The 13462-nt window shown below is 45.1% G+C and overlaps 5 protein-coding genes across 5 annotated transcripts; all 5 read right to left on the bottom strand.

Annotated features, from left to right (window-relative positions):
• Positions 1-579: 579 nt before the first annotated feature.
• Positions 580-2004, bottom strand: MCYG_05440 (conserved hypothetical protein; the record flags this gene model as incomplete). The annotated part of the gene is made up of 1 exon (XM_002845525.1): positions 580-2004. The coding sequence occupies one exon, from the start codon at positions 2002-2004 to the stop codon at positions 580-582; it is 1425 nt and encodes a 474-aa protein (XP_002845571.1).
• Positions 2005-2460: 456 nt separating this feature from the next.
• Positions 2461-4141, bottom strand: MCYG_05441 (conserved hypothetical protein; the record flags this gene model as incomplete). Its single annotated transcript, XM_002845526.1, has 4 exons — positions 2461-2605; positions 2660-3528; positions 3591-3980; positions 4073-4141. The coding sequence occupies 4 exons, from the start codon at positions 4139-4141 to the stop codon at positions 2461-2463; spliced, it is 1473 nt and encodes a 490-aa protein (XP_002845572.1).
• Positions 4142-4344: 203 nt separating this feature from the next.
• MCYG_05442 (l-allo-threonine aldolase) lies at positions 4345-5703 on the bottom strand (the record flags this gene model as incomplete). The annotated part of the gene is made up of 3 exons (XM_002845527.1): positions 4345-4386; positions 4628-4711; positions 4750-5703. The coding sequence occupies 3 exons, from the start codon at positions 5701-5703 to the stop codon at positions 4345-4347; spliced, it is 1080 nt and encodes a 359-aa protein (XP_002845573.1).
• Positions 5704-6546: 843 nt separating this feature from the next.
• Positions 6547-7895, bottom strand: MCYG_05443 (tryptophan dimethylallyltransferase; the record flags this gene model as incomplete). Its single annotated transcript, XM_002845528.1, has 3 exons — positions 6547-6682; positions 6748-6927; positions 6982-7895. The coding sequence occupies 3 exons, from the start codon at positions 7893-7895 to the stop codon at positions 6547-6549; spliced, it is 1230 nt and encodes a 409-aa protein (XP_002845574.1).
• A 769-nt stretch (positions 7896-8664) lies between these two features.
• On the bottom strand, positions 8665-13302 carry MCYG_05444 (hypercellular protein HypA; the record flags this gene model as incomplete). Its single annotated transcript, XM_002845529.1, has 3 exons — positions 8665-11988; positions 12049-13052; positions 13137-13302. 3 exons carry the CDS (start codon positions 13300-13302, stop codon positions 8665-8667), a joined length of 4494 nt encoding a protein of 1497 aa, XP_002845575.1.
• Between the last annotated feature and the right edge of the window lie 160 nt (positions 13303-13462).

A 13462-nucleotide genomic window follows, 5' to 3' on the forward strand; every position in this document is an offset into this window, starting at 1 on the left:
TCGGGAGAGCGGTGACTGGAGCGGGTTTTTCACTATTCTATATATCCTGCCTCTCCATCAACGGCCATTCGAAACCCAGTGACGAGCATTACTTTCGGGCAAAAGATACTTGAACTTGGCCCGCTAAGCAACCTGATCTTCATCCCAGACCAGTCTCTTCTCGTGTTTTCTTGGGCCGGCACAAAGTACGCCTGGGACGACAGCAGAGTTATCGGCCCTCGTCGCATCCGCCGTCCTTATTGTCGCTTTTCTATGGCTACAACAAACGCCGGCGAGGTAATGCCGCTACTATACCTCCTCATATTTTAAAGAACCGCAACGTCGCCAGCGTTATCTTCATAATGTGTTCTAACAGCTGCATTACTGTGCTTGAGTGCTTACTATGTGCTCCCCTAGCAGACGCGGCTACATGATAGTCCCAATAGCAATTGGTGCCACTATTGGGATGCTATACGCCATTTATGCTCTCTTCTTCTACCTTAATACCCATCTTTGCGGGACTTATAACAACTTTCGGAGTGAATACCAGCTTTATACGACATATCCTATACTCTGGCGCATTCAGCGCGAGGTACAGTGCTAGGCTAAATCCAAGATCCCCTCTATACTTTTCATCGTTCTTTTTACACGGGCTACTCGCGACCCACCACCCTCGGTATAATCAAATTGCTTCTGGTAATATAAAGCGTCGAGGAGCCCGCTCAAATGTCTGTTGTTTAAGAGCCCGCTGCTTGGTGCACCAATACCAATGATATTCTCAATTTTCACCAAAACCATGGAGCTAACCTGAACGAGACACTTGATTTGCAGGTCATTGTGGCCATCTAGGCGAAACCCTCCTAGGGAGAATTCGGGGAGGATCGTCGATAAGTGCAAATCAAGGTTGCTGTAAGAACCGTCCTTAAGCATTCCAAGGATCTCTGTAAAAATCGAATCGTAGCCTTCAAGGATGTAGGCGTAGCAGGAAAGGAGCAATAGATAGGCTGAGAAACTGAATACTGAAGGGTCATTTCTTTTCGGTTTAGAGAGGTCTATAACCTGCGCGTGGGTGTTTGGAGAAGGAAGCCGACCTATGGACATGTTGCTGCCAGACGTATTATGGGTTCTAGAGGTGTTCTGGGAACATGGTTGCTCTAGGAATTCAGGCATAGTGCCGTGGCATGATTTGGTATGACTCGTATGAGCTGATTTGAGACGTTGCAATATGCCTAGAAACTCCTGGCAGTTGCCTAAGATGCTGCCGATGAATTTTGAAAGTGCGGATGGGGGTGAGCTTTCTGGTAGCTCTGGGGGAGGGTCGGATGTATAAATCTTGGAAAAGTTGCCAGACTGAAGCTCGCTCAAGGCCAAGTCCTTCATAAGGCGTGCATTAAGCTCTGAAAGCTGCATCGTGCAGCGCCCTGTCAGGTCTAAGTCGCCGACAGGATGGGAGTCTTGCCTGTTGCTACCAGAGAGCTCGTCAGACTGGTCTAACATGTGGTTCGCTGACGCTATTATATCGCCTCCCAGTCTCCGGGCAAAGGTGTTGTTATATCGATCACTGGGACCGTAGACCTGAGTTAAAGGCGCTGTATAGGCTGGCGGTGCTTGGGCTGTTCTATTAAGCATAAAGTCGGTATCCTGCTGGCGGATAGTCTGTGTATTCTGTACTTGATACATGCCACCACTACCGCCGAGGTGAGAAGAGTACTCAGGAGCATTGTCATGTGCTACGTATTGAGACATCATTTCCGTAGTGAATAAATCTGCAATATCGAAATCCGACCACATTCTAGGCGAGCAGAGCGGCTCGTAGGATAGGCCCATGGCGCCTTGGTTTGGCGAACGTATGGTGGTGTAGCAAGGCACGTTTGCCTTGTTGCATCGTTCACAAGGATGGAGTTGGGCTGTGTTGATATTGGGTATCGAGTCCCCCGTCGCTACGCTCAGGCTCCTCACGCACCGTAGCTTTTGGCTGCGACAGCGATCGCAGGCGCTACGCTTTCTTGAGTCATGATTTTCCATCAGCAGCTATACATAGTAAGGTATGAAGCTTCTCAGCCTCTTGGAAAGCTTCAACTAAGTTAACTTTAAAGGAGGCTCAGTAGGTTTCTGTATGATTAAAATTCACGATACAGACGGTTGAGTTTTATGGGGATGTCGACAAAGTCATAACTTGGTTACAGACAAGATAGCACTCACTGTTAACCAACAGCCGGCTCTGCCCGCACGCCAGGGTTAACAGGGATAACCACTCTGCTGCCATGCAAACAAGGGTATAACTAGGTATCAGAATCTGCCACTACACTAAAAGGAGTGAGCCCACACTAATAGTAGGCAGATGTTGAAGTTTGACACTAGGCCATACAGCTTTCAACTTCGGGGTTGCATTTTCCCCCAGGTTTAACTAAAGGAATACTTTAAAGAGCCAATACGCTACGTATCATATGTAATATTTACAGGTAGTTGGAAAGCCATCCATTATCCGATATCTGGCGCTGCAAGCGTACTCCGTCTACGCAATACCTTGCCATAGACCCAGATAAGGGCTACACCGGGGAGCCCCATACCCAAAGCACAGAACCCAAGGAGGCTTCCTGTCCATCCGTAGCCTATTATTTCAAACCTACGCCTATATCAGTATGCATATCGTAGCATGTAAAGAGAGAATAACACCTACACATAAGGAGCAAAGAGCGGAAACCCAAATGCAGTTAGGCTTCTCAGTGTCCCAACTGCGGCCAGCGCGCTTGCGGAGAATTTTCCATACGTGTCAATCATATATGCATTTGCAGAGATGCCGCATATAACAGCTCCAGCGCAGAAGATGCCGCTCCCAATATCGGGCATGATCCACTGAAGTTTGTGCTGAGCGCTCCAGCCATACCAGAACAGCCCTCCGGCTATTAGTAGAGTCGCCGGTGCCATAAATGGCACGCGAAACTCTGGCAGAGCCACCCCATTATTTTTCGCCTTAAGCAATGCGAAGATCCGATCATTGACAAGGGTAAAGCCCTCAGCTGCAATAACCATGCCAACTCCCATAGCAATATAATGCAAACCAACCATCCCTTCTGTCTGATGATAGACGTTGGTGTATAGATCTGGAAAAGTGGTATATAAGATGTAGATAATGCCATAAAGAAATGCATTATATACGGCAAATACCTGAACAATTGGCTGGGTGGTGAGAAGAAGGACTGCTCGTCCGAGATTAGCCTTCAGCCGAGTAGGGAGTTCCTTCAATGCGTCCTTGGTTGTAGAGCGTAGTTGTTGATTTGGCGTGGTTAACCGTATTGAACGCATCTGCTTTTTGCGTAGAAGCACCGGGGCATACGTCTCCTCGAGGAGATAGAGACCCAGAAACTGGATAACTGCATCTAATAACGAGCTTGTATAGAACGCCCAGTGCCATGATATATGCTGGGAAATAAGTCCGCCGAGAATTGGACCGAAGACTGGGGAGAGTAAGGGGATAACACTATAGATCGCAACTGCTTTACCGCGTTCCTCAGCGGTAAAAAGGTCGCTTAAGGTTCCACCACCAATCTAATTGTAAGGAATGGTTAGTAAAAATCATGCCAAATAAATATAAAGCTAACAAAACATACACCGAGTGTAGCGCTTCCAAAGAAGCCTGCAAGGAATCTAAAGGCAAACATAGCTGACTTTGATCGTGCAGCGCCGCAGGCAGTGTTAAAGACAAGATATAGCAGATTCCAAGATTGGATTACTGGTACCCGTCCATAAATTTCCGATAAAGGGCTTGCAATTAAAGGCCCAAAGGCATAAGGGAGCACAAAGATAGAAAGCACCAACGCTTGCTCTGCAGGCCGGGTGATTGATAAGTCCCTAGCAATACTCGGTAAACTAGGCCCTACAATCGTTGAGGAAAGAGGACTCATAAGAACAAAGGACGAAATGCCGAGCATAGCTTTCCATTTTCGAAGCATTGGCCATTTTTTGGGATTCTCATGGTCGTCGAGGTTACCGAATTCAGCCTATGGCAATTAATAGTTTATACGTCAGTCAACCGTCATAAAATATATAGCATATAATTGTGTTTAGAGTTAGTTGAAAGATAGGGATATACAAGTGCTGCATCTCCTTCATTAGGTATCTCCAGCTTCTCACTCGTGTAGTCCTTGGAGGTAGAAGCCATGGGTTATTTTGGTTTTAGTACTCAGTACAATAGATCTAACAGGGAGAAAGCTAACGGGGATGGAAAAGCAGGCTGCTTTGGCTTGCAGCTCTGAATTCACAAGCAGTACTTCAGAATCATGCCAGACCAACGGGGGAAACGTAAGGAAAAAGGGACCACTTCGACGCATAACTAGACATGTATGAAGCAGCATAGACATTTTATTAACTATTTAAATCGAATTTCGTAACGTGGCCGAGAATATCCTATTGGTTAGTTGTGACGTTATTATTGTGTTGGATCAAGATAAGACCGCCGTTAGTGCGCCGTTAGTGTCTCCAAACTTCCGTTAGCCTCCGTTAGTGCTCAAGTTGTCTTACTAAGCACTAAGAAGCATTCCTTGGCGCCAAGCATCACCACGAGCCGTTGAGCTTAATCTTACAACTTAAGTTCAAATAAGCAAGTGACTGCATCTGGGCAAATCTGATAATGCATCACAATCCGTACTTCCGCCTTTCCCTTCATTATCTTGATACCTGCCTTATTAGCTAGCTCTGCAAAGCAATTTTTATCAATAATATTGTCCCAAATCTAGCCATATCATATTTGTCTCAGTGGGGATTTTTTACCTTGCCTCCCAAAGATAACCACATCTCCGAGATTTCCCTGGCTACTTTATGACAATCCACCAGTTTTTGGCGGAGGAAGGTACTCGTAACTGAAACTCGAGCAGCAGCAGCAATAATTCCTGCTTGTTGTAACCCTCCTCCCAACCTTTTCCGCATCCAGCATGCATGAGTGATGATTGATTGACTGCCAACCACGATAGATCCAAGGGGAGCACCAAGACCTTTGGTAAAGCAGAGAGTGACTGTGTCGAAGCACATGCAGTAGAGTTTTAGAAGAGCTGGATCTGCTGCAACAGCCTCCCATAAACGCGCCCCATCAAGGTGCATATGTATCGGTGGATTTTGCTGGCGTGCCCACTGAGAAATGGCCTGCGTGTCTGATAGTGGTATAATGGTACCAGCGAGTGTGTTTTCTAAGCTGATCACTTTCGTGGGGCAGTCATATATGTTTGTTGTTAGGCAGGCATGTGTTTTAATATCATCAAGCGCAAGGTGATGGCCATTTGCAGGCATAACACCACGTAGAAGAGCTCCACAAAGTGTAGCTGCACCCCCGGCCTCCATATTTATGATGTGGGAACGGCTGTCTGCAAGGACAGAGTACGGAGGAGCGGTAAGTGCCGTTCGAAGTGCAACTTGGTTTCCCATCGTTCCTGAAAGGACCAACAAAGATGCTTCATGGCCAGTTAGATGGGCCATAAAATTTTGAAAGGAGTTCGCCGTGGGGTCTTCCTCCATGGTATCATCCTGTAACGTGCAGTTGGTAATAGCTTGTAGCATTTCCATCGTTGGGGACGTAACAAAGTCAGACCGGAAATCGTAGGCAGCCGGGCCTGGATTCTCCCATGCAACAGGTCCTATATCTGGTTTTGGCATAACAATATGGTTAGATCCTATGATATTTTCAACATGGTGTTGCAGTACAGCATCATCGTCGGTGATGGATGGCCCCATGCGAGGGTGATGGGGTGGAAGCAGCGTCTTACTTTGTATAAGGGAAACTTTTGTTCGAATAATGCCACTTTTCTCGAGGATACAGATTATATTAAAAAGAAAGCCTGGAATCGAGGGTTATAAAACAAATTTCGGTTCTATGCTGGATTTAATTACTGTAGTTAACGATAAATATATTTGGGTGTATTTATTATCAACCTCCAGCGCCCTAAAATGATTAGTAAATAACCAAAGTGGGTATACCGTTGCTCTTTATTCTAAGGTCACTCAGCATCCGAAATTTGGATACCAAGGTGGGATAAAAAGTCCCACTGTTATTGCGAAGGCCTTCCAAGATCGGGCCCAGTCCAGCAGCGGCACAGCAGTTAATTCAGTTCCCCGAATACGCTATCGGCTGTACACTGCAGCTAAAAGCGAATCTAATAAGTACTTACGGAGCACCGATCCGGCGACGCCCGAAACAAGGATTAAAACCCTTGCAATCAAGTAGTTCGTAAGTAAACCTATCAAGTTTTCAAGGCATCGCTTCCTTTGATTAATCTGTTCGATATACCAGGAAGCAACGGCTCAATGGCGTGAGAAATATGAAATGAAATGCATAAGGTAGGTGTGTACAACTTGATACTGATAGATTTCTAGTTGAATTCAAATGTTTAACTATTGAACTAATGAAACTTGACGACAATTTTTATACTAATGTAGTGAGAATACTAGAAATTAAGAAAGGAATGTAGAGCAGTTAAGCAGAATGTTGCTAGTGTCGCTAGTTGTTCCATTATATGAAAACCCGGCTCTCAAATCTCCCCCCTCTAACAGTCATCTTGGAAGAACAAAATGTAGTAATCACAGTGTCCAAGATTTTCTAAAACCACCAGTCTCAAAAGTATGGAGATATACACTTAAATAAGCCTTTCCATCTCTGTACGAAAACGATACCAGGGATTGAAGGTAATTTATTGCATTGGCATCTATATCAGGGCTATAGGTTTTGTTAGTTAATATGATACCGAAGTAGATAGTTGGGTATAATAGGCCGGGACTTACTAGTATGAAAACAGGTTGTCCTTGTAAAGATTGGCCATATCTGCCCAGCCCCTCCTCTCGCAGAATGTTGCAATGGCATCTGCAACGCCAGCATCACTCATTCCAAAAGTATGAAAGTACACTTGAGGCGCCGGGTACGGCTCCTTTGGGGAGAGAGTAAAGTTAGCTAACAGGGGAAGTCTTTCGTTAACGTCGGATCCGAGATCTAAGTATCCATCTCAGAAGTAAGAATGCCCTTCTGGGATATTGATTAAATCCCATAGCTCCCGAAGTAGCTTTAAGCCATTAATAGTAGCAGGGTCCTGTCTCCGGTGGCCAAGTGTCCAGATATCCTCCAAATGCTCCCAATCCACTGATTGCTCCGCCACATATATTTTAATTCGTGACCGGCTCGGATCAACAAGATCACAAGAAATCAAGCGTGTAGTTAACGTTTGGTTTCTATGAGAGTTGATATATTCTTCCAAGATAGATAAAGGGACGGTGAGTTTTTGATTATGGTTCAATTTTCGCACAGAGTTAAACATAAGCTGCTCAATCCGGATACCCGTAACCACTGACTTGAGGTATGGGTATATATACAGCTTGACCTCGAATCTGCTTCCATTGAGATCTAGGGCCAATTTGTTTTGTGTTCTGACTTGCCCTCTATCTAGACCATGCTCCATGACCAACTCTGCTTCATCTTTGTCCAATACCAGGTCGTTCTTTAACTGTGTAAACCATTGGAGGTCAATTGAAGGGTTCAGTCGTATAAGCTTTCCAAGGCATTCCCAGATAGCTTGTGAATTAAAGGGATCCTTTTTAGTGCCGCTTAATGGTCCAATGGGCTCAAATGCAAACCTGACAACTGATTTAGAACAATTCAGGCTTAATTGATAGGGAAGACCAAAGCGGCTAAGGATGCTCATCCACCGGTCCTTACCATTTTCTGGGTAAGGCCCGAGAAATGGTACGACACATTTGTGATGGATGCAGAGGTGGGTATATTGAGCGCGGCTGTTGTAGCCTGCGTCCTGAAGCAATTTGGCAAGCATTGGCCCAGTGCTCTGCCACCAGTCATGTTGGTCGTCGTTTGTAAAATCAAGGATTTCACTTAGAAGCTGGAACGGCGTGAGGTTGGTGTTGATAGGGCGTTGAGAGGGCATATTGGCTATGATAGTGGAACTTTTATCGCCAGCAAATAGAGAAAATCAAGCAACAACAGGAAGCCTATATAGTATTAGTTAAGATATAGAACTAGTATCCGAATTCTCAAGTTAGCTGGGGAAGAAAGAATATATATGTATTCTCTATACTGTTACCCTTATGGCGTTTCAATTATTCGGTAGAAAGCAAAGAATTAACTCCTCATGTATGCAGATGCTAGTAATAACCCTAGTTTTGATCTGTTCATACTGATACAGATTGACTGTCGGAGGTGGAAAGCTTTCATGCATATACATTATCCCTTATTAGGGTATTACGTATTAGCGCCTTATTCCTCGGATGCCCATTTCCCGGCGATTCTTTTTCTCTGAGACATCATCACGTAACGTTTATATCTGGAGGGCTCCGAGAGTTTATCTTATCAAAGCTTTCTGCTTTTTTGTGCCGAGGCTTAAGTATGAATTTTATGCTCGAAAATATGCATAAACTCTAAATAAAGCTATATTTTATGACGTTTTTACTGGTGGCTTTGACACTTTTATTTCCACCGCGAAGAGATATCTAGGAAGACGAGAATATAGGAAATGGGATATGTAAGCTGGTTGTCATAATCATAATCTACGGGTGTCCTCATTATCGTCCTGTATTTCGTGAAATGAACAAAAGGAAAATAAGATGTAATCAAGGGGGCCACATGGAAGGAAAATGAAAAAGATGTCAGGGATGGAAAAATGGAAAAATCCTATCTAACAAGGTAGGATTGTAGTATTACACGAGGCTCTCTCGTGCTGATATAATACAAGGTAGTCGAGAATGCCAACGGTGCCTCTGCCGTGGAGCACTGGTATCGAATGACTGCTGATAACTGTCGTGATGGTAGGTATATTTATCTGATGACGGTGCCGCGTTCTCTTCAGAACTAGCTGTGTTAGTGTTTGCTGCCCTGACTTCCTCCACTGTAGCTCTAATCTCGTACTCCCCAGCACAATGAACGGTAACGCCAAGATTTATGTGCCGCCGTTCCTTCGGGTCTAGAACAGGGAGAGCTCGCTGAAGCATGCCTGTACATGATAGACGCCTGGAGAGTTCGAGGGCAACAGTATATGGTTGGTTGCGTAAAGTTGGTTGTATCCGGATAATGGGGTGGATTTGTTTTGAGGAGCGGTTAAATATTGTAGTTTGAAGGTTGAAGAATGTGTCGGTTGGAATAGAGAATTTTGATTGGCCTGTTTGTATGATGGTTGGAGATCGGGAACCATAATATTTATTCTCATCAATTCCCTTTAGCGGTAGTAGTTTGAAGCTCACTTCCAGGTCATCTACTCGAAGTGCATTGATCATACGACTGTTTAAAACAATCGCACGGAAGTCAATAACTCCTTCTCGACCAGTTATCTCATCTTTCCATGTCCCCTGGAGCTGCTCAAACATCTTCTCACGGAGCCAGAATGCTTCTCGCTTGGCGGTTTCTGCCTCGTAACTGAGTTTATTAGCGCTAACCACGAATTGTCGCCGGTTAGCGGCGTTGAGGGCTGGGATTTTCTGGTGGGGGTCCTCTAGGTATATCCGTGGAATGGCTAGAGCAAATCGAGAAAGATGGCCGGGTTGCAGTACGTCAGAGACTTCTTGTAGGTGTGGAGTTGAATTGTTGGTCCCTAGTTCATCACTTGCTCCCTCTGTCGATTCAATTGCCTTAAGCGAGGCAGAAATTGGGTTAGGCCATGAATTCCGTAAGTCTATTAGCAGCAGACAGTAGTCGGATCCTGTATATTTTGAACCCGGCTGAGAAATGACAGGTGATATCTGTGGGTCTATTGGTATATCAGAAGATGTCGCCGAGGTCTTTAACGGGGTAGCATTCGCCTCCGATTCGCTAATGGACGATGCATCGCCAACCCATCCAAGATGATCATTAAAGGGTAAGATCTCACATCGAGCGATGTTTAAGCTAGAATTGACGGTGACGGTCAGGGGTATACTGATCTGTCTGGTATAAAATGAGTTTGGCAGTTCTGAAGGCGAGGCACCAATGCATGCATAATCAACTTGTATTGTAGCAGTTCGAAGGCCTGGTTTGCCTAATATCTCAATTGTAAATGTCTTTGATTCACCGGGATCGAGAGATGGAATTTCTTGCCCTGAACCAGAGGGAAGTAACCGTAATGGAGGCCTCTTCAATATCTGGTATTCCAATTCGTATATTTCTGTAGGTAGATTGTCTTTATTGTTTAGTGCTGTTTGTAGATGAGCTGTCGTTGAATCTTGGAAGGTAAAGAGAAGAAGGTCAGCTGGATAATCGGATGAGTTGTATAATGTAATGTCAAATGAGTTAGTTTCCCCTTCTAGCAGCATGATAGCAGACTGTAAAAGTGAAGAGCTTTGTAGTTCAACCATTGGCTGTGCTTTGATAACATTGGTAGATAAAGATGCGGCTTCAGGCGGTTTCCTCGAAGGTAAGGCTCCTTGAGAAGCATTTGACCCCCATGAGATCGGGCGTGATAGTGAATGTTCCTTAGCCGCCAGTCCGCTACGTTTGAGCTTCGCTTCCACCAAAGATTTCCATAGCTTCCTGAAAATTGGGAAGCGCCTTTCTCTACAGAACTTCACTTTGATAGTGCACCCTGTAATCTTGAGCGTGCCTTCTTCTGCAGCTAACAAAGTAACGCTTATTTCCTGAAGGCAGAATGGAGCAAGTAGCAAATTTGAAGTACTGGCCGTAAATGCTATACCTTCGCCTTCAAGCTTCAAGTATTCAATCTCGACTTCAAAGTCGAATGGGTTTTGCAACACAACTCTTGCGGTTGCAGGCTCGCCTGCAATAACCGGAGAATCCGACGTTGGAGTTGAAGGTTTGGAAAATGCGTTGTAGATAAATGGCCCTGTTTCCCCATGTTTTTCAGTGCTATATGTGACTCCAAATTCCTGTTTCGATCGTCGAACAGGGCGTTCTGCATTAGAGGATTGAATTAGAACATCTCGAACCAAAAAGTCGTCCCAGTACTCGGCTTCTAAATTCGGTACCCCGAGTTTCTGTGCAACGCTAACCGTGCGCTTAACTGTATTGTATAAACGTATTTGCTCATCATGGCTCAAAAGTGGCCTCCCTTTTTGAGGGTCCGTTGTAATCATATATGTACCCTTGACTGCCTGCAACAGAGCAACCGTAAACTTCAAAACGCCTGGAAAATCCGGTAAGGCCTCACAGAAATTGATACAGGATTTAAGGATTTCAATTTTTAAACCCAGGTCTCCGTAGGTGTCGAGGGTAGAGTTTTGAAATGTACGTTCAATGGTTGCTTCGACCGAGTCATATTCAGAATCATGTTCATCCTTCTGGTTTCTACTGGTATAATTTAAGCGGCCACTGGAGAGCTTCGCGCCATAAACTTCTCCGACCAGCGCTAGGATAGATCTTAGACCAGTTTCCATATTTGTAGGCCCAATATCCAGAGCATTGATATCAAAAGAGGAATTGCTGAGCGCAGATAGCCCTGCAGCTGGATGGATACCAATTTCTGCAGCACCAATTTTCCTAGCTTGTACTAGGCCAGGGATAAGAATTGAGAAGAGCTCTTTTAAGACAAAAGCCTGCTTTCTTTCCATCCCCAATGGTGATAAGACAGCCGCTACACCAATAAATATCTGTACTGCATCTGTAACAGGAACGTCCGACGATAGAGAAGGTGGAAGGGCACGGAATAAGAAAGAGGCTATCTCCGTTTTGCGGAAAGCATTTAACCTTCTGTGCTGGTCAGATACTGGGATACGCTCTAACGTTTTGTTCAAGACAATGTGTTGCAAACCCTCAGTATCAAGAGAACTATCGCGTACTTGCATGGATGTCAAAAGCTTTGAAAGTCGTATGACTGTTTCCGAAAACACCAGTTGGGGAAGTGGCTCGTCTGTGATATTGATAGCTCTGTTGTAAAGACTTAATATATAGTTTGAGATGTCAGGAAGAATACTCGCTAGATTTTGGAGGGCCAAGGCCCTGGCTTCAGGGTCAGATTTTCCGTGGGATTCAATGCTTCCCTGACCTGATACGGTCTTTGATATAGTCCTGTCACTATTGGGAAAGCATATAGGCGGGATCTAAAAAAAATGGTCTCAGATAAAGGAGCTAGATTGTAAGGAGAAACAGGACCTGCTTACCTGAAAACTTGCACCCACCCACCCAAACAAAAGCAGACAAATAAGTATCGCTTCCAAGGCCTTTGCGTGCCATATATAATCGCTCCCTGACCTGGCAATGGCGGCACCTTCAATAAGGTCTCTAAGGGCTTCAGGCCATAAACCTCCTTGGAGGTAGAGAATACCCGTAAGAACATGAAGACGGCCTTGAAAGCGAGCTTTTGCTCGTTCGTTTGAAGCAATACTAGAAACTCCTGTCACTGAGGATCGATCTCGGCTGTGTTCCTTTGATCTGGGTTTCGAACTAGAGCTAAGCGCTGAGGTTGTTTTGCTTGATATTTGGATTGAGCGAGTGATTTCATCAAATGTAGTGGGAGATTCATGGCTTAGACTCTGAGAAGATCCTGTACTTTCTGAAAGTGGCTCAGTTGGTCGTGATGGCAATTGTGCGGGCATCGTCATCCTGTGGGAGAGCTTATCAGATGATCTGGGATCCAAAGTCCGTCGTGGTCCCCACGACGAGATCTTTGGAGATTCAATACTTTGCCATTGCAATATCGACTCCGAAAACCTTTGCAGTCCTCCAAGAACCCGGGCTGATATGTCACACATCACTGTTTTCATCGTTGTCGGACGTGATACCTCCTGGCTAGGAATCCAGATCACCTGCTCAGGCCCAGAAACAATGTTGTTCAGCCCTTCATAATCAAAAACCAATAGCTGTTGGAGAATAGATTTAGGGTATTCCGTATTTATCCCATCCAACTCCTGGATAAGCAGGTCAAGGCCTTCTGGAGTGGGATGCTTTTTAGAGCCAGTACCGTTGGGTTGCTTCTCCTTAGCCACGCCATTTTCATTCAATTTCCTATTGACAGAGATTTCTGTGCCATCGGCAATTGCTAATATAACAAGCGGCTCCCTGAAGAGCTCAAATGGGAACACTTCAAGGTGGGAGATAGGAGGTACGGATATAGATAGGTCGTATATGATCATTCCAGACGGGTACGCAAGCGGAGAGAACGTGTCTAGGGACAATAAAATTAGCTATAGGTCCAGACACCGATATACAAGAGGTAAGCTTCTAGTCTATGAATTTAACGGTCTCATACTCTTGCTTGTGCCCCCTTCAGGGCTCACATCCCCCAGGCGAACTACATTGTACGCTCGAAGTCGCTCAGCGAAGCTTAGGAACCTGGATCGCCTGATTCTGCCGACTGGAAGTAACAAGACTCGTAAGCGCGCCGGCGCAATAGGGGAAAGAGGGTCAACTGTCATTGTGACATTGGTATCGGAAGCAGTCGTAAGAATTCACAGCTGGTCGGAGTTGCGCGTGGAGTTGGGTTTGGGCATTGCAGGAATAAACTTAGGTCATATAAAGCATTCACAGAGTCATTAGCGTCTTCTTGTGTTCATAGAAAGTTGAGTAGTTCGTTCA

The sequence above is a fragment of the Microsporum canis genome, genomic scaffold (assembly GCF_000151145.1).
Source record: "Microsporum canis CBS 113480 supercont1.5 genomic scaffold, whole genome shotgun sequence".
Lineage (NCBI taxonomy): Eukaryota > Fungi > Ascomycota > Eurotiomycetes > Onygenales > Arthrodermataceae > Microsporum > Microsporum canis.